This window comes from Nicrophorus vespilloides, unplaced genomic scaffold (assembly GCF_001412225.1).
Source record: "Nicrophorus vespilloides isolate i.1.1-1 unplaced genomic scaffold, Nicve_v1.0, whole genome shotgun sequence".
Classification (NCBI taxonomy): Eukaryota; Metazoa; Arthropoda; class Insecta; order Coleoptera; family Silphidae; genus Nicrophorus; species Nicrophorus vespilloides.
Window position 1 is genome coordinate 136,042 of NW_017097038.1, and position 20,166 is coordinate 156,207.

Below are 20,166 nucleotides of genomic sequence, written 5' to 3' on the forward strand. Positions count from 1 at the left end.
CGTATATAAATAAACAGAACAAAAAGAGATTTAATTTTAAAAGAAAAATAAAACTGATAATTTTTGTAGAAAAATTTAGTTTGTTTTAAATTTTTCAAACCGTACTATACGAGGACTGATCCGAGCTGATCAAATCCGCACTATGCAAGGTATTAATGTACATAATAATTGAACTCTTCTATCAATAATGATAATTATATTTGTAATAATTAAAAATAAACACTTTTTTTCAATTTATATGTATAAAAAAAGAATTATAAAAGAAAATTAAAATCACTTTCACTTAATGACCCTAATTGTAATCATATTATAAAACGTGTTTAGTCAATGTGTACATTTACTATTAAAATAATAAAATTACTTTGTAAAAAATTCCATTTTGTTCTAGTAATTATAATTAGTTAAAGTATAGAAAAAAAATAATAACGAAAAATACAGACAATTTTATTAATTTCACTTTAATTCTATTTAAATTAAAAATATTGCAAAAAATAAATACTTTCATAGATTAATATTCACAATAATTTTGAATGAATTTGTTAAAATACTTAAAAGTTGCAATTATTGATAAACAATTCGTAAATATTAAGCAAGTATATTTTTTTTGTAATAGACTAAAAAATATTAAATAATTTCAATTTTATTTTAATGGCAAAATGTAGAAAGAACTTAATTTATTCTATGAAATATAATAATTTTGTTTGAATTTAGTCAAGTAGTTCAATGCTTAGATTCATGCAATTAATAAGTAGTATAGAAAGTACTTGCTTTGTGGTAGGAAATTGAATAAAAAAAATTACAAATAGTTTATTTAATTAACAAATTGCAAAGTATTCATTTGCGTGAAACGCGCTTGGAAGTATTTAAATTATTAGGAACGTCAAGGATTTCCATTTATGTTTATTTTTATATATTTCTATTCGTATTTTCATGTTTTTCGCATAAATTGAAACCGCTTCGCTTTGAACTTTTTCAAATATTTTAACTCATTCAGAGTGGCAGCATTCGTTTGTGCTTGCCGCCATTCTGTTCATAAATATATATATTTTATTTTACTTCTTTTTTTTATAGAGCAGAGAAAAACGAAGGAAGGGGAAGGACGAAGGGTGAACGCGGTTTGCGTACTCGAAAACCTGACGATGTTGTAGGGACTTTTAATTATTCATGCCGCTCGAAAGTGGTTGGATGGGTCAGGACCACTTCTGGTCTAATTGATGCAAGCCCGTAGATTATCTGATACGGTTAACACGAAGAACATGTCAGTCTCTTAGTTAACAATACCAAAGCTTTATGTAGTTAACAAAATCATTAACATCAAGTTAATTATATAAATAAAACAATCATTTACAAGGGGTTTACCAAATATTCGCTAAGTAGGCGTTAATTAATTTAGTTCTAAAAAAACAAAAGATATTTGTCAATTTGTTAAAGTCTAACGATATTTCAAGTCAAATTTCAAGAATACTGCTTTTTTCAAATCTATTTTTTAATTTGCTCAATTAAAATTTAGTCTATTTTTTAAATTTCAAATCAAATTATAGCGAATCCGGACTGATTGGAACCGGACTATGAAAGTTACTGTTGAATGTGAATTAATGTAATTTAATTATAACTAATTCATCTTCTTCGTTTTATAAGAGATTGCCCTTCGATTCACGTAATCACTATAATTACGTTCTTCGCATTTATCGTTCATCTTGTGCTTCTTGCGAGAGTCAAATGTTTTAATTTCAAAGTCGAGTATTTGCTTAGCGAGAAATCACGCTCGGCTTCTTCTATATTTTAATAAAAGCATATAAATTTAAGCGCTTTCCGGCTCTTCCACTTCCTACGGCAGCAAACAAGAAAAAAAAAAGACGCAGCATAAAGTGAGAAATGAGTGAAAGAAGAAAAAGAAATGATGAAGAAGTCAAAGTTGAAGCTGGAAACGGATTAAAATAAATTTTTATTGGAATCGTCACGTCCGGAGTGGAGCGAAAGACGAAAACGCTGTTTTTCCTTTTGTTTCGCCCTATCCGCATAATAAATATTTGAAATATATGGATGAGATTATTTGGCTTCCCCTTTTCCTCATACTCCTTCAAAACCCATAAAAATTCAATAGCTTATCTTCCTCCAAATGTTTTCTTTTACTTTGCGCAGCGTTTCAGCTTTTACAGGTGCCGGCTGATTTATATTTCATATGCATAGAGGAAAAAAGAAAGGTGGAGAAGAGATGGGAGTAGAGGAGCGCCTCAGTGCAAAAATGATATTTTCTTGTTTCATAGTTTCGCAATATTTTCCTTTTCGGGTAATAGGAATTTTAATAAAATATACGATTTCTCTTGGATGTAATAACAGACAAATAGTTTGCGTTCAATTGGTTGGAGAAAAACGTACATGGCAAGGTTGAAACGTCAGCGAAAAATTTAACACTCTTGATTTACATAAGCGACTTTGAAGATACGTTGGAGGGTTGGAGATACCACAATAATCTGGAAACTATGTTGCAGCGACGACGGAGACTCGGGTCAGTTTTGGGTCAATATTGACAAGAAGATATTGATTTCACTGGATCTATACTCCCTTCTACTGATTTTGTTATTAAGCCTACGCAGCTATACTATGTTTATATTAAGTTCAGAAATAGAAACTAAAGATAATATTAACAACAAATTCCAACATTATATAGTAATATAGAAAATAATTATGAAATAATGAATAAAATAGTTTTTAATCATAGATAATGAAGATTTGAAAATAAGAGAAAATATTAATTTAATTTTTCATAGTATCAGAACGAATATTGTAAATTCCATAAAAATACTGAATGTTTTATGGATAGAAACATGAATCCAACAAATATTATTAAAATTCTTAAATATTTGAAACATAAATATGTTTATTTATAAAAATCATGTGAACGTAAATTTTGTATTAACATACAAAAAATATATAAATTCAGGAAGGACTAGACTTTATCGTTTAAAAGTAAGTTGTTGTTGTTGGGGTAAAGAAGCCACATATTTTAAAATTGGATATGTTGAAATGTCGTTGAAATGATACAAATATTACTATGAACGTTGTCATATTTGAAAGATGATGTACTGAAAGAAATTTTCATTTCGGTTGTTTTGATCGGTCGGTGGATGCGCCGGGTTTCTGAAGCCATGAAGCGATCCGGGGGTATTTTATACATGCATTCTATACGAGGATTGGCGGCGGGGGAGAGGTTATAGGTCGACTGATGCGCGTGTATCGACGGCAGCATATGTTTCTGCACCATTCGCTCCTTCTGTTCGTTCATAGCTCATTAAGTTTCCCATCTCTCCTTTATCAATCTACTACAGCATCGATCCGCACAAAACCCTCTCCCTCCACATCAGAGAGGAGAAGAGATACCCGATAATCGGAGCCGGCGGTTTTCGGGGATGATTTTTATTCGGCGCTTAAATAAATTTCATCCCCGCCAAGAAGAAGAAAAAAATTGGGTAGAAAAAATAAAATAGTAGGATGAGGTAGAGGAAAATGCGCGCCGATATGAAAACGGAATGAATCATTAAGATTGCGGACGCCCCCCCAGGAATTATTTTAATGGAAGGGTAGAGAGAGGGATGATTCGGGGCGCGCGCGTCGGCTCTTTGTCTAATTGAAATTGTGATTAATGTTCGCGGGGCCCCGGTTTTTGATTGAAGAATTAAAAGATGGATCCGGGGGTGGATTCAAAAAAAAACATGCGAAAGGGTGGATGAATGGGTTTCCTACTCCCCCCAAAGACACGGCGCGGAACAAGGGAAAATATTGATGTTGTGCCAATACGCTGTCTCGCGACTTAACGTTTCGATTCCGGCTCGTTTGAGAATGGAAGCGGAGGCGGCGGAGAAAAGGGGGGAAAATCAATCAGCTGAATTTTGACATCTTTATGCATCTGACATCCAGGCGAAAACATTCCTGCACTTTGCCTTGACAATTTTTCCAGCGTACGTCAGCGTAACGGAGTATAAGAAATAAAAGCACAAATGTATGTGCTACTCGCTCCCCCCTTTCAGTATATAACATATAAAGGAAATAATCAATCGGATTACAACCGTTTGATGTTCTTATACGTATATATGGCTTTAGGAAACGGATGACCCAGACGGAGAGAGGTTGATGATGAAAATTTCCCCTGACATTGCATCTCTTCAATTCGCAAGCGGTATTACTACATCATCATCGATTTCCCAAACCGTTTCTCATTCCTCACGTGGGGCGGGCGGGTAGATTGAAAATGGTAAAATTTTTCAATATTTACTACTTACGTCGTGTAGCCAGGTGAGACGTCTCCAAAAGGGATTCGCCTTGACGTGACACTCGAAGTAAACGTCGTCGCCTTCCTTGATGTCATCCGGGTTCAGAGTGCTTCCCAATCTGAGCGAGACGATTGGAGGATCTGAAAACAACAAAAACAATAGGTATTGTAACTGCAACAACAACAACATAGAAAAAAAAAACAAAGAATAACAACAGCGACAGAAACGAAAGACGCCTCGTATAAATCATTGATAGACTGTTGTGCTGTCAGGGAGATGGGTAAACAATGCCCGAAATGAGCGGAGGAGATTCTAAAGAAGAGACGGAATGGGGATTGCTGCTGCAGAGGTAGGCAGACGAGCGCAAATGGGGTGAATCCTGATGATTATTTCCTACGTCTCTCCAGTGACCCATTCGGCCCCCCTTTTATTTTATATCCCCCCATATAAAAAAAAAAGATGAAGCGAATCTGTCTCTCTTTCCTCTCCTTCTCTCTTTTTTTTCCTCCTTCCTTTCGAGGCCCTTTTTTTGGACGCAGGAAGTCACTTTATCCATCCACAGAAATTCAATAGTCTCCACTGGATTAAGAACCATTCAGTTACGATTTTTATATTCCCTTTTATATATCAATAAATATTATATTGCAGTATCCTTATACATCAGAAACTTAAGACAATTTCATACAAGATTATAGAATCACAGTTATTTTTTAGTATAATTATAAAATGTATAAAAAAAATATTTACATATATTTATTTCAATATGAATATAAAAATGTAATTTAATTCTTTTAGAGAAGATTTTTTTTTTCAATTTTCAAAATTAACTTATTTTATTAATTGGTTAATATTAACAGAAAAATGTAATTATTATACAAAATTTATTCTTTTTTATTTATTAAACACATATTTCTTGCGATTAATGTGATTCTTTAATGTTTATAAAATATATGAAAAATTGTATTATTAAATTTAACTAATATGGAATTATTCAATTACGTTGAAAAATCAAATTTTAATACAGAAAAATATCCATAATGTGAATAATAAATGGAGAACGATTCTTTTCTTCCCTTTTTTGGATAATGTAAGATCAATATGTGTGGTGAATAGATATAGAAATTCTGTGCAGTTTCCACTCACACCGAAGCCACACGATCTTCCATTCTTTTCGTCTTCGCGTCTTTGTATGTGTCTGCAAGTGTGTGCACATGTACGTGAATGCACGTGTGTATGTGTGTTTTTATTGTGGAAAACCAATTTGCATTTCAATCCTGGCCAGGATATTTCGCGCACCGTATGCACGGGAGCGTGGATGTGGAAGAGAAAAAGGCTTCGAGGAGAAAAGAGATGCTCCCGTCTTCAGACAATATTGAGGTGAGGAGAGTAGGTAGACATTGGCTACAGAGTGTTCTTCGAGCAACGAAAGAGAGAGAGAGGACAAAGAAAATGTAGCGAACCAATAACCGCCAAATTGATTCGTTTCACTTCTTTGTATAGATGTTAAGCAAAGAGAAAATAAAAATTGTAACGTTGTTTGATTTTTACAAAATTGATTCCAAACAGAATATATTGAAAGTTTTTTTTTTAAATATATTTGTTTGGTACTTATTAGATTTATAAATATTTCAACAATTCAATCCAAAACATAGAATTAATTGAAATACAATTTCTAATTTCTTACATCATATTTCATATACAAATATTTTTTTTATAAATTTTTGTCAAAACTATTTCTTATTGTATTTTAATAGGAATATAATAAAACATAATTTCAGTTGTTTTTATGTTCGGTTAACGAAAATATTTAATTCCAGAATTGTTCGTTAACCGAATTAAGAAGTGGATTAAACTTTACATAACTACTAGTGTTAGCTCCCAATACTAACGTTAATCAGTTTGTAAGAAGTTCGTTATACGAATCTGACTTTAGAACTTAAGAATCTTTAATCATTACTGTTAATTGAAATCTTTAATAACAAGTAAATTTTCTATAAATTCTAACGCTAAGAATGGACTGAAAATAAAAACTTGTGATTCTGAATGGAATATATTTTTAGATTAACTTATTATATATGAAAATATCAATGTACTTACACACGACGTCAATTTTCCAAGAAGTTTCCAGAAAGAGGCCCGTGACGTTCGGGTTTTCCGCTCGGCAAGTTATAGATTTGCCGTCGTCCTCGGTCGTCGGGACGAAGCTCAGCTCACTGATCGTCACATTCTCCCGGTTTTCCTCCTTTACCGGAAGAGAACACAAATAAATGAAAAAAAAATGTTAGTATTATTATCATTCACTTATTTTACTGTGGTTAGAGTAGTTGGCGAAAGGATATATATATAAAAGATCGAAAAAGTGATGGAGAGAAAGAGCAAACATAAAATACGGATTAAGTGCACTAAAACTCAATTAATTACAACTTTAGAAGCGTATACACACACACATTCGCTTACTCCAGATGAGAAGAGAAAACAAAAGTTTTCGACGGGGGTAGCAGTTACTTCGGATCAAAGTTATCTAAAACTTATGCACACTCTTCTCACACCACACACACACACATATATATATATATTCTTTCACATTTACACACTAATACTGATGCAAGCGCATGCACATACACGTTTAATCCTCAACAAATTTCCCCCGTTACAATAAGAAACCCCGGCGCGCCAAGATTAAAGGCTCGTTTCCTCAGTTTCTTTCTTATATTTAATCTCCGCCCGGAAACGTAAACGTTATGTTTACTGCCACATCTATATCCGGCTTTATCTTTACGACCGGCCACCGCCGCATTCATTTCTGGAACGCAATCAATATAAATTTCCTACTAACGGATAAAAAACTAATTGAAGCAGTGCACAATTCTCAACCTTAATTCTCTTATAAAATAATGTTTGATGAAATCATTCTTGAATCATAAAAAAAGGATTATATTCGATTAAAAAATTTTATAGTTTCATTTAATTCAATTCATTTTTTTATATAAGTTTTTTTCATTTTTATTGTAGAAATAATAAATTAGATTATTTAGATTTTTATGAAAATTTATAGAAAAAAATTAATGAAACAAGCAGTATATTCGTATTATTTTTTAATAACTTTAATACACATTTATTATTGAAGTTATTAAAATAAATTATAAGAAAATGTACTTAATAAATAATTTTCTACAAAATTAACACTGTCATAAAAGAAGCGTTACCATTTTCCTTTTCCATAACTTTGATTTGAATAATTTAAATATTTCAATTTTGGATCCTAACTCTACATAAACCTTATAATTTTTCATAAAAAGAATGAAAATAGCTTTTGTTGTATTGATGAAAATGTATATAATAAATAAGAACACTAAATTTTGGAAAAAAAATCCAATAAGATAAATTTCAATTAGTTTAATTAGTTACAAAAACTTTAGATTTTTTTAGATTGATTTAATAATAACACAAACTGTTCTATAAACGTGAAATCTTTGGAACAAGAATTTTCATAATTATTTGTTCAATTTCTTGAAAAATCTTGTTTTTTTTTTTCACCTGAATTAAATATATTTATTTTTTTATGAATTAGACATGAAACAAAATCTATTCTAATTTTTTTATTAATTAAGTTATTAATTACAAGTATATTTAGTTGCGTTTAATACAGAAAAAATAACGATTTGCGAAACAATGGGAAACTTCTTCGCCCGTCAATTTTAACGGTGCGTTTAATTCAATGTAATTATTTGCAAATGCAAAGCGGCTTTTCGGTTGTTATTAATTATGGAAGTTGAGGTGGCAGTTAAAACCCGCGCGCGTTGTTCTCAACAATTAAAATTAAGGACAATGTCGGGAACGGACGAAAGGGGAAAAACGCCGACGAATAATTTATTTGTTATCGTTAAATCCAAAACGTGTATTACATTCCCAAACCATCTCATGTTATATATATATAAATTTTTTTATTGTTGTATAACTCTCGCTCCCCTTTTAGCTAGACGCGAATTTGGCGCCCAAAACCGCCGTAATTTCGCTAATTAATTTAATGTAATTAATATTTGTTTGCCGTTTGTTGATGATTAAATTGCTGCGCACAGTTTTGCTTAAACACAATGGTAACGCGGTATCCAACAGCGGCGTCGAAAGCCCATTCCGACGAACAAATTGCCACAGAAATATTTTGTAATTAATTTAATTCCGACAAAATCTCTCTCGCTCGCTCTCTGTCTTCTCCAAATACTTTGACACTGTATCTTTCTGATTTCATTTCAGTACAAATATCATATGTTATCTGTTTGATCTTACCAAATATCGATTTAAAATTGATCATGATTAAATCCTTCAGACATCGAATTAAGTTCGAAACTTTTGTATTTGAGGAGGGAAGAAAAACTTTGGTCGATAGTCCTTTTGTCAAAAAACAATATATTTTATAATAATTTTAATGTATTCAATCATTGAATTCTGTTCTCAAACTGGTTTTTTTTAAATAAAATTCGGTTCCCGAACAAAAATTTCAAATATTCATATTTCAAACTCATAATTAGTCGATTTATAATTGGTCATCAAACGCAAATTTAAGATCGATTTATTTTAATTTGAGAAGAACAGAAATAGTCTAGTCGATTACCTAATGACCTCATTGAATTCGGTTACGGAACAAAAATTAGAAATATTGATATTTCAATCTCATAATTAGTCGATTTACTAATTAGAATACAAATTAAATAATACTAAATATATGTAGTATTATAAATTCAAAATAATGATTTTACCATATATCGATTTATAATTGGTCATCAAACGCTAATTTATGGTCGATTTATTTTAATTTGAGAAGAACAGAAATAGCCTAGTCGATTAACCTAATGACCTAAGACTATTAAATTTAATAATAATTACAATTTTAATGTATAATTATTCATTGAATTCGGTTCCCGAACAAAAATTTCAAATATTGATATTTCAATCTCATAATTAGTCGATTTACTAATTAGAATACAAATTAAATAACACTAAATATTTGTAGTATTATAAATTAAAAATAATGATTTTACCATATATCGATTTATAATTGGTCATCAAACGCTAATTTGAGGTCAATTTATTTTAATTTGAAAAGAACAGAAATAGTCTAGTCGATTACCTAATAACCTAAGACTAATAAATTTAATAATAATTACAATTTTAATGTATATATTATTATTAAATATTATTTTAAACTTATAATTAGTCAAATTACAAATTAAATAATTACCTTACTTTAAATATTATTAGTATTACAAATGAAAACTAAAAGTTTGTTCAATAAATATTGAGCGGAGTAGACAAAAGCTAAAGCTAATTGAAATCCTCCTTTCCGAATTAATTAACTACAAATAGGAGCTAACTATAAAGTGCCGCCTCTCTCTTTCTCTCTCGAGCGTTCGTTTTATTTTATTTTTATTTATTTTTTTTGTTCTATTTCATGGAAATTAACTCAATTTGTTGCCCGAACTGGGGCGCTTTTATTTGTACGCGTATGCGTTAACGAAGCCCAATTTAATTAAAAACCATGTAACATCATTAAACGCCATTCGAATGCACAGCAACAACAGCAAAAAAAATTGTACATGTATACACACACATACACCGAAAGAAGAGCGAATTGACATAACATGGAAATAAAACAAAAGCGTTAATAAAAAATATATATATATATATACGGAAGGAAGGGAAATAGAGTGATGTAGGAGAGTAATTGGGGCCGGTCGTTACGGGACGGAAATGGTTGCATAAACTTTTGCCCTTTATGCTTTCTTGAATTTTATTATTTCATGTTTCTGCTCTCCTCCGGAGTGCGCAAAGGGAGAAATAATTAATCAGGGAAAAAAAAACGAACAAATATATACAAACAACGTGAAGAAGAACAAGAACAACAACAACAAAAAATATGCATCGAGCATGGAACTTGTTTACGCTACTCTGGATGTCGTAAAGCGCCCTCAGGAATCCCGAACTTAATTAATGAAAACAAAGTTGGGAAATTGTCTCCGTTTCATGTTTAGCGGAATCCTATGAATTTATGAGAAACTCAAGGATTAATGAGTTTTTTTTATTATTTAGTAAATATCTTCATAAATGCAACGTCGAGTGTTTTGAAATTTATATAATTATACACAGTTATTTGCACATATATTTGTTCGTACTAATAAAAGTCGTGTTATTTGATACTTCAAATCCTCATTGTACATATATTTTTAACTGACGAAGATTTTATACAAGTTCCATGGTTCACCAGATGCCAAACTATGATCCTAATTGGTTTCGTGTTATTCAAAATCGTGTTATTAATTACTTCAAATCCATATAAGTTCCTTGTTAAATAAGAGCTTAACTGGTACCGAGGTTATCAAAATCGTGTTATTTAATACTTCACATCATCATTGTACATATGTTTTTAACTGAAGAAGATTCTATACAAGTTCCATGGTACACGAGATGCCAAACTATGATCCTAATTGGTTTCGTGTTATTCAAAATCGTATTATTAAATACTTCAAATCCACATATAAATACATGGTGGTTTTTATATAAGTTCCTTGTTAAATAAGAGCTTAACTAGTACCGAGGTAATCAAAATCGTGTTATTTAATACTTCACATCATCATTGTACATATATTTTTAACTGAAGAAGATTTTATACAAGTTCCATGCTACATGAGATGCCAAACTAAGATCCTAATTAGTTTCGTGTTATTTAATACTTCAAATCCACATATAAATACATGGTGTTTTTTTTTATATAAGTTCCGTTTTAAATAAGAGCTTAATTGGTACAGAGCTAATCAAAATCGTGTTATTTAATACTTTACATTCTCATTATACATATATTTTTAACTGTAGAAGATTTTATGAGAGTTCCATGCTACATGAGATGCCAAACTAAAATCCTAATTGTTATTCAAAATTGTGTTATTTAATACTTCAAATTATGTATTTTTATGTACATATGTTCTTAACCAGACATTTTTTCTACATTTAACAATAATTATCGGGATTTATATTGGAATTAGAGCACTTTTGATTCTTTTTTTATATATTCATAAATTTATTTTTTTATACTTAATGTAAATTTAGTTGTGTATATATTAATTAATTAAAATAATATAGTATTTGTAGGGCAAAGAGATGATTAATTAAAAAAAACTTTTCGTATGTAAACATAAGTAATTAGAATTGGAAATATTGTGTTTATGCAGGGCGGATTAAAACGGGTTTTGGGTTCCGGGATGAATGTATGAATGAATGGGCTTTCCGTGCACGCGTGGATGGTTTTCGGTATTCGGAAAGTTTCGGTTAAGGGATTTTCTAAATATTAGCTCAAACACAAAAGGGCCGTTCTCGCGTGCGTTTAATGCGACCTCGATATACGCACAGACGATGATGAGTGTAAAGGGTCGAATCCCTTATATATTTTTCGCTTTGAAGCGAAGATGTTTTAACGAGGCGGATGTCGTGCGCGACGTACCTTCGTCCTGCGGAGTTGCCTTTTGCCTTTGTACCATGTTATAATGGCGGGAGGTCGAGATCCTGCCGATTCGCAGGTCACTTCATATCTACGGTCCGCGACGAGTGGGCTTACTGTCTTCAGGATAGTCGCCGTCAGCGGCTTTACTGTAACAAGATAACAAACATCTCTCTCAGGTATTACGTCTTCTCGAGGAACTTTTGGCGTCTGCCGAGGATTAATTTTTGGGAGAGGACTTACAATGTAGATCGAGCATGACGATGGCTTCTTTCGGCTCTGTTAGGATGGTGTTGACCGCTTGGCAGGTGAAGATTGCGTCCAGGTCCTTCCTTCCTATAGTCGGCCAAACCAGACGATTCTCGATGACATCTCCAGCGTTGTGCTCGTATTGATCGTCCACGAGTAATCCGTTCACCATCCATCGCACCACCGGCTGAGGATGACCTCCAACCGTTCTGCATGTCAGTGTTATATCATCGCCTTCCTCGTGAGGACCCACGCTTCCGTTCAACTGTCTCCCCCATTTATCCAAAATCGTAGGTTGCTCAGGCGGAACTGCAATTCAGAAAGAACAAAATCAAAATAAATAATTTTTGAATAATTATATAACTTCAGTATGTCATTCCCACTTCAAAGAATCCCTAAGTATTTATTATTTTTAAAGTTTGTTTGTAACCCTTTTGATAACTTAAGTAACGTCTCTACAGAACTAGTGTCAAAGCTTAATCAAAAACATGTCTGAAGAAGACTAACGACGTCTTGCTAAGAACTAAAATTCGATGATTGCGCCTCCACAGTTTCTATTTAAAAACTTGGGCGGATATATCCGCCGAAAAGTGTTGAATTAGTAAATGTATATAATTACCTCAAAATCAAATCAAATACTAATTTAATATGAAAGTTACTACATTAGAAAGTATTTTACAGTTAGCTTATATATTGGCCTTAGGAATTGTGATTTCTCATCAAAAGAGCCGAATGTGCATAGTATTTGTTTCATGTGGAAATGAAGAAGAAAAAATGTACAGGTTTACACATTTCACTTTGAAGTATTTCAGTGTTTTGCCTCATTATCCATTAATAATGAACCTGAAAATTCAATATCATAAGGAAAATAATAACATGTATACAATACTCAAGACATCGATTATGCACACATAATGGACTATTAGTTTCATCAAACAAGACAAGCCTTAGAATCATTACAAATTGTTATAGTTCATATTTATATTACGTAATTAAGAATAATTTATTTACTTCATTAATTACTTACATAATAAATTATTAACGAATTATTTAATTTCAAAAAAATTAAGAATTAATTATTATTTGAAGAAATTAGCAATAAGTATCTGTTTTATTCATTAATTATCGCTTGAATTATATTAAACCTATTCATTATTTAATATTATTTGGAGAGTAAATTGGAAACCATTAAATATTAAATTCATTTACATTTTTCATTAATAATGTATAATAATATTAATAGCTCAATTTGGTTTCAACCATTAATAACAATGCTCTGAAATTGGCAAATTATTACTCATTCATTAAATAATTTAACGATAAATTATGTAGTATTCAAAATTATGTATAAATTAGATACAATTAATTTTGTAGTGACATTGAAAATTCAAATAAAAAGAGTTGAAATAATGAAAGAAATGAAATTAAATATTTGCGATAAGAATGTTTTTCTTACGTTTTCAGAAATTATGTAAAATATATTTGAAAAATTTGATTAAAAGCTGTAAATAAATAAAAAATATTTTTTTTGCAAAATAGTAAAAATAAACTTCATTGTCGATTTATTCTAAATATAAATAATCCTTGTCTATGTTCAAACTTTTAATTAGAAAACTCCATGATTAAATAAGGGTAAATTCAATCAATGCAACGAGAATCCCTTGTTATGTACGCAGTTGCAAAATAGACAGGAACAAAAAAAAATCAGTTGCATGTAACAGGAGATAATTTTTTCGCAAAGCTCTTTTGGGAACGCGTTTTTCCGTTTGCACGCGAAAAATTACAGGCCGCAAAAATCTACAGCGAATTGCAAAAAAAAAAAAAGAGTATGGAAAAACCAAAGCACAGGGTCCTACGTGTCCTATTATTATTGCGGTCTTTTGTTGCGCCCTATTTAATTTTGCTTTCCGTCTCGTCGCCGCTCTATTTTTCCGTCAGTCCGTAATTACATTCGGTTGGCGCCCGCATCGAAACAAAACAAAAATTCAACAACATCAATGAATGAAAAAAACAACAACAACAACTGAGAGAATTATAGAAAAAAAAAGGAGTTCCGAACGATATTGTTAACTTTTTTTTGTGCGCTGCGTTGACCGCATCCACGTTCGAACGCCTACGCGAATTCCAGTATTTCCATATTTGAGAGCGCTTCTCCTGTCCACTTTAATCCACGCTCCATTAAAACAACAATAATGAAAAAACAGGAAAAAAAATATTTTACATGCATGAAAAGGCTAATATTTAAAAAAAAATTGGACAACGTAATCTGCTTCAGACTGGATTATCAAATCCTGCGGTTTTAGCTCCTTAATAAGAAAATATTTATGTGTTTTCTTCTATATTAAAATTAACCGTATTTATAATAACGTTTTATAGTTGATAAATACATTTTTTAGCTTATTAGTCTGATTTAAAGAAGAAATTTTTAAAAACACTGCTTTTTCTAGCGTTTATTTTGTAACATGACGAATGCTATCACGTACGAAATACAAATGTAAAGTATAAAAATCTCCAAGCTGGCTGGGCGTGTGTTTTGACTTGGGAAAATTCCGGGCGCCACTTCCTTTTACCAAAAGGAAGAACTCTAATACTGCTTCCTTATGATCAAAATTGCTTTCATAGTTCTGGACCAAACATCTATCAAAATCTCTTCTCTATTGGAGACCTCAATCGTCTCTTTTCCCGGTTCGATCCGGTCTCCCCGAAATTATGGAGACATCGTTGCACCGTGGAGCGTTGTTTTCAGTGTTGTCAACTTTACCACGTTATAATTTTTTCATTTTTTTTTCAAATTTGAACGCTAATTACAGCCAACCAGTAATACATAGTAATGTATGAACACTCGCTACATTTCGCAAACATCCAGCTTTCACATGCATCTTTTAAATCCATTCAATCTATTATAGTTTCCAAAAAAAATCACTAAAGTGAAAACACTGTTATTTCGACCGTTATTTTTTTTTTCATTTTTTCAACTTTAAATACCAATAACAACCAAATAGATACAGTAATGTATGAACACTTGTTACATTCCCCAAATATTCAGCTTTCATATGTATACATTTATTATAAAACTTATATAATAAAAATATAGAATCTCTAAAGTACTTACTTAAGGTGTCAAGTATAAAAATACTCGAAGCATATCGATTTAAACATCTTCTAACTACGCATTTTATACGCAAATACCATTAATTACGTGAAAAGTTACTTGTGCAATCGCGTTACACAATTTATATAAGAAAAAAATTATTTAAACGGAAAAGAATTTCAATGAAACTATTTTTATTGAATAGTCGAGACGTGGCAATAAATTATCTTTATCTTATCGTTTAGACCCGAGACGGAATTTATTACACATCTTTTTTTGTTTGTCTTTTACTACGTTTCATTTAATTTCATTCATAGTTTTTGCGTATTTGCGAGAAACACCAGACGTCTGCGTTTTTTTGCTGCATTCCTTTACAATCGACAAATATAGTATTTTTTTTATCAAATTTATTTTATGAATGAATGCATTAATTCTATACAAATTTACTTATACATTGGTTGCATAAATTTACATTTTTATAAAATAATGTAATTAAATTTAACAATTTATTCGTAAACCGAAACCTTACCTCCTATAACAATTGATGTAAAATGGATAAAATCCCAGATTACTTGTTTATTTTAACTTACATAACATTACTTTCATTAATAACATAAATATTTTGAAAAATTGTCTTTTTAATTCTTAGTATTTAGTATTTCATTGAAATAAATTGTTTAAATCTATATAATTTTACAGTTGAAATTCTGATTTGGATACATTTATCCTAATCTTTTTTTCCCATTGTCGGATTTAAAGTAAAAGCATTTTCAAAAAAAAACAGTTTTATCTTCCAGCCAGCATACTTTTTTTTGTTAAAACCTTGGTTATGTAATCCGTATTTACATCTTTCATATTTTTTATTTGCTGCAAAATTTAACTTTTTCTTCGCGTCGCAAATATGAATTAAGCACAATAAGGGTGGTTTTCTCCCGTTTATTTTATGTGGAGACAGATAGCGCTCTGATGCACTTCCTGTTTTCGGCGGGAGACACAAATGAAAAGCTTTTTATTTCGTGTAGCTCCTGCTTTTGTTTTGTTACTGCTAACGCTTTTATTTTATATTTTTTTCGTCGTTTGTTCCTTCTCCTGCTTGTTATGAAAATTCCTTCTGTTCTCATCTCTATTCTTTTCCGTTGTTTATGTTGTTTTTTTTTCTCTAGATGTACGTTTGTTTCATGTATTTTTGTTTTCGTTTCATGTTTTTTTTTTTTGAAGGGTTATCATTCTTTTTGCATCCCTTCTATAGATGCACATTTTTCAGAGGATCCGACGGGGGGTTGCGATTATAATAAATTCGGGGTACGAGCGCACAATGTATGCGCGACGCACATAATTCCTGAAGTAATCCGCGTTAGCAGTTGTAATTAAACATCAAATAAATCCGGTGAATAAATCATTGGAATTTCTCGGAGCCAGAAACGCCGAGGGAACATATGTATCCGGCGTTCGTTCACTCTGTTCTCTCACTCTCCCTCTCTCTCACACACACACCCTTTTAATATTTATGCCCGAATTACGCGCACAATAATTAATCACCCCAAATTTTAAACACTCTTGTGTCACACACACAGGCCATATCTTTTTTTTAAACCCTTGTTGTCGTTCATATTTCTGTGATTTTTTTTTAGAATTTACCACTTTTAAATATATTTTACATATTTTCATTTCCAAATGTATTTCTAGATATCCTATAATATTTGTTTAAGAAGTTATTTGAACATAAAATAAAAAATATATCGTTTCATTATAAATCAAATCAAATAAATATAAATCCTGATTTGGATAAGATTTCAACTGTAAAATTATATAGATTTAAACAATTCACTTCAATGAAAAACTAACTACTAAGAATTATAAAGACAATTTGGACTTAAAAAGTAATAAAAGCAATATGTAATTTTTTCAAAATATTTGTTTTATTAATGAAAGTAATGTTATGTAATTTTAAATAAACAAATTTTATCCATTTTACATCAATTTTTATAGGAGTTAAGGTTTCGTTTTACGAACAATTCGATTTTTTTTTAATTAAAAAAAAATATTGTTAAATTACAATTAACATAACATTAGAAACATTCAGCAATTTGAACGAATTTTTCAAATCTAGTAAGTAGAGAAGTTTCAGCAATATCAGCATAATTGGTTGCTTCAGCAATTTAAGCTAGATCTAGTAACTTAAGAGATTTTACTAATTAGCAACTATAGCAATTTCAACAAATCTAGTAATTTAAGAAACTTCAGTAATTTGAATAAAACTAGCAAGTAATAATTTAAATCTATCAGATCTATTAACTTGAGAAAGTTCATAAATTTTGGTAATATTTGAACAACTAGAAATTTGATAAATTGAACAATTTTATAAACTTCAGAAACTTTAGGAATTTAGTTAATTTTAATAGATCTTTTAACTTGAAAAACTCCTAGAAATTAAAAAAAAATGACCAAATCTATAAACTAGCAAATTCTGTCATTTCAACAATTTTAATTCCTTAAGTTTCACCAGTTTATTTTTGTTTATTTTTCTATATTTTCCATTTTTTTTATAAATTCTTATTTCCTTTGTATTATAAAAATATACCTAGTTATGTTTTATTGAAAATATAATTTATTAACGTAATTATAATATACATGAGTGCATTATGAATAATTAATTACAATTTTGATTAATAAATTACGATTCTAATAATTGCATTGTTCATATTATATTTATTAAATATTGGTTTACATTATTATACATAAATATTTAAATTGAAAACATTAACTAATCTGCAACAACGCAGAACGTCTCTTAAATTTATTTATTAACCGGTTTATCAGGGGAGTCGTAACCGTGTGCTGCGGTTACAACCATTTAGTGTCGTTATAATTTATTACGTAATATCCAGTTAGCGATCTCCTTCATAAAAGATTAGTAGAATTTTGCACACACATAAACATTGATTCGCAAAAGCTGTATAACTTTATTTAAATATCAATAAACCTGTTGATGATCGTTTCACTTCAGGTTTAAAGTCAACGATTAGTGCAGTTTCAGATAGTGGAAGTATTGCTGTACTTATTATGTAACATATCTTCATATTTAGAAGTGATACGTAATTGTATGATTATTTTATGGATTGGAAAATATTAAATATTTAATTATAAAATTGAAAAATTTAATTAAAAACTAACTAAACTAAAGTTAGTTACGAATTTAAATTAGCTCTAAAACATCTATTTACTAAATTTCACATGTAAATCAAGGAATATCACCTTTCGCGAAATTAATTACATATAAATACATGCAAGCCTCAACCCTCAGGAAAATTGCCGTCAATAAAGTATGGCTCTTTATTGTAAACGATGAAATTAGTGTTCAAAACTAAAGGTATGAATAAATAAGCGGCGGAGCTTATTTTCGGAGTTAATGAGTGTTAAAAGTTATGCCCTTGTGGGTGCGGGTGTGTATATGGATGTGTTTTCGTATAGGAAAAGCAGGCCTATAGAAATTTGTTATTATGACTGGGCTGCTTCTGGTGTTGCGGGCGGTAAATTGGCTATTTATAAAACTGGATCTGCATCCCCTTTCTCACTTGCACCCCTCGCCCAAACGCTTTCTCTCTCTCTCTCGCTTAACGAAATGCCTCGAACCTCCCAACATCTGTTTTCAACTTTAATATGAATGCCGAAATTTCATAATTATGCGGCCGGAATTATTATTATTATTAAAGACTTCGCCGTATGCAGTCTGCAACACGCGTGCAAGCAATTAACACGTGCAATTTGTTGCCTGAAGAAAAGAGAAATATATAAAGAACATACGTGAAAGATATGTATACTTCTGTAGATTTATACAAAATCATACTCATAATCAGACTAATGAAAATTACAATTTTAAGCTACATTTTTTATAAATCTTCCACAACTTATTTTAATGAAAATTATAATTTTAAGCTACATTTTTTATAAATCTTTCACAACTTATTTTAATGAAAATTACAATTTTAAGCTACATTTTTTTATAAATCTTTCACAACTTATTTTAATGAAAATTACAATTTTAAGCTACATTTTTTATAAATCTTTCACAACTTATTTTAATGAAAATTACAATTTTAAGCTACATTTTTTTATAAATCTTTCACAACTTATTTTAATGAAAATTACAATTTTAAGCTACATTTTTTTATAAATCTTTCACAAATTATTTTAATGAAGATTACAATTTTAAGCTACATTTTTTTTATAAATCTTTCACAAATTATTTTAATGAAGATTACAATTTTAAGCTACATTTTTTTTATAAATCTTTCACAACTTATTTTAATGAAATTAATAATTGTTTTTTACTTTCTAAAAGACTAGAAAATTTCATATTTTAAGTAGTTTTTTTGTATATTTCAATTAATAAATAATAATGTTTAGTAATATATTTATTAATTAAATATTACAATAGTAAAAATTAAAAAAAAATCAATTAATTAATTAAGTATAAGTTTGGTAAATTTTGGTATTAAATTAAGTATAATTTCTTAATAAAATACTTGAAAATGTTTAAACTACAATTTGTATTCCTTTTCCTAATTGTTGGTAACATTTACACTGCATTGTGTGTGTGCATGTATTCACCATGAATGCAGAAACAAGTATTTTGTTGGTACTGTAATGGCGCTATTAGATGTAAATGCAGTTTGCATTGTGGAGTAACAATGGACCAAGTTCGAAATAATGCAGCATGTTGTAGGGTTGTCTACGATCTATCTTATTAATGTTCGAGCTACAAAACGGACTAACAATGAATGAATTCGTAACCTCATATTAAATTATGACAATGTTTATTTTTTTGCTCAAACATAAAAAAGTTTATGTACCAAAAAATTACTATTAGATTATTATAGAAATTAACAAATATATTCTAAAGAAATTCTATAACAAAAAATTGCATAATTAATAGAAAATTTATATTTAATATACTTAATTTTACCATTAGATTCAGAAATGTTTGTTTTTTTCTTTCTTTTTAGTATTTGTTCTATTTCATTTTGATTGTAACTTGGCTTTCTCTATATTTTGGTCAATAAATC

At 30.1% G+C, this 20,166-nt stretch overlaps 1 protein-coding gene across 1 annotated transcript in view; it reads right to left on the reverse strand.

Moving 5' to 3' along the window:
* The window catches only part of LOC108558743 (nephrin), a gene marked incomplete at its 5' end in the record, with an annotated part of 51,051 nt that overhangs the window by 24,811 nt on the left and 6,074 nt on the right, over positions 1-20,166 (reverse strand). Inside the window, 4 exon segments of the mRNA XM_017915756.1 lie at positions 4,281-4,411; positions 6,369-6,513; positions 11,764-11,909; positions 12,004-12,318. Of these exon segments, the coding sequence (XP_017771245.1) occupies positions 4,281-4,411; positions 6,369-6,513; positions 11,764-11,909; positions 12,004-12,318 (737 nt within the window).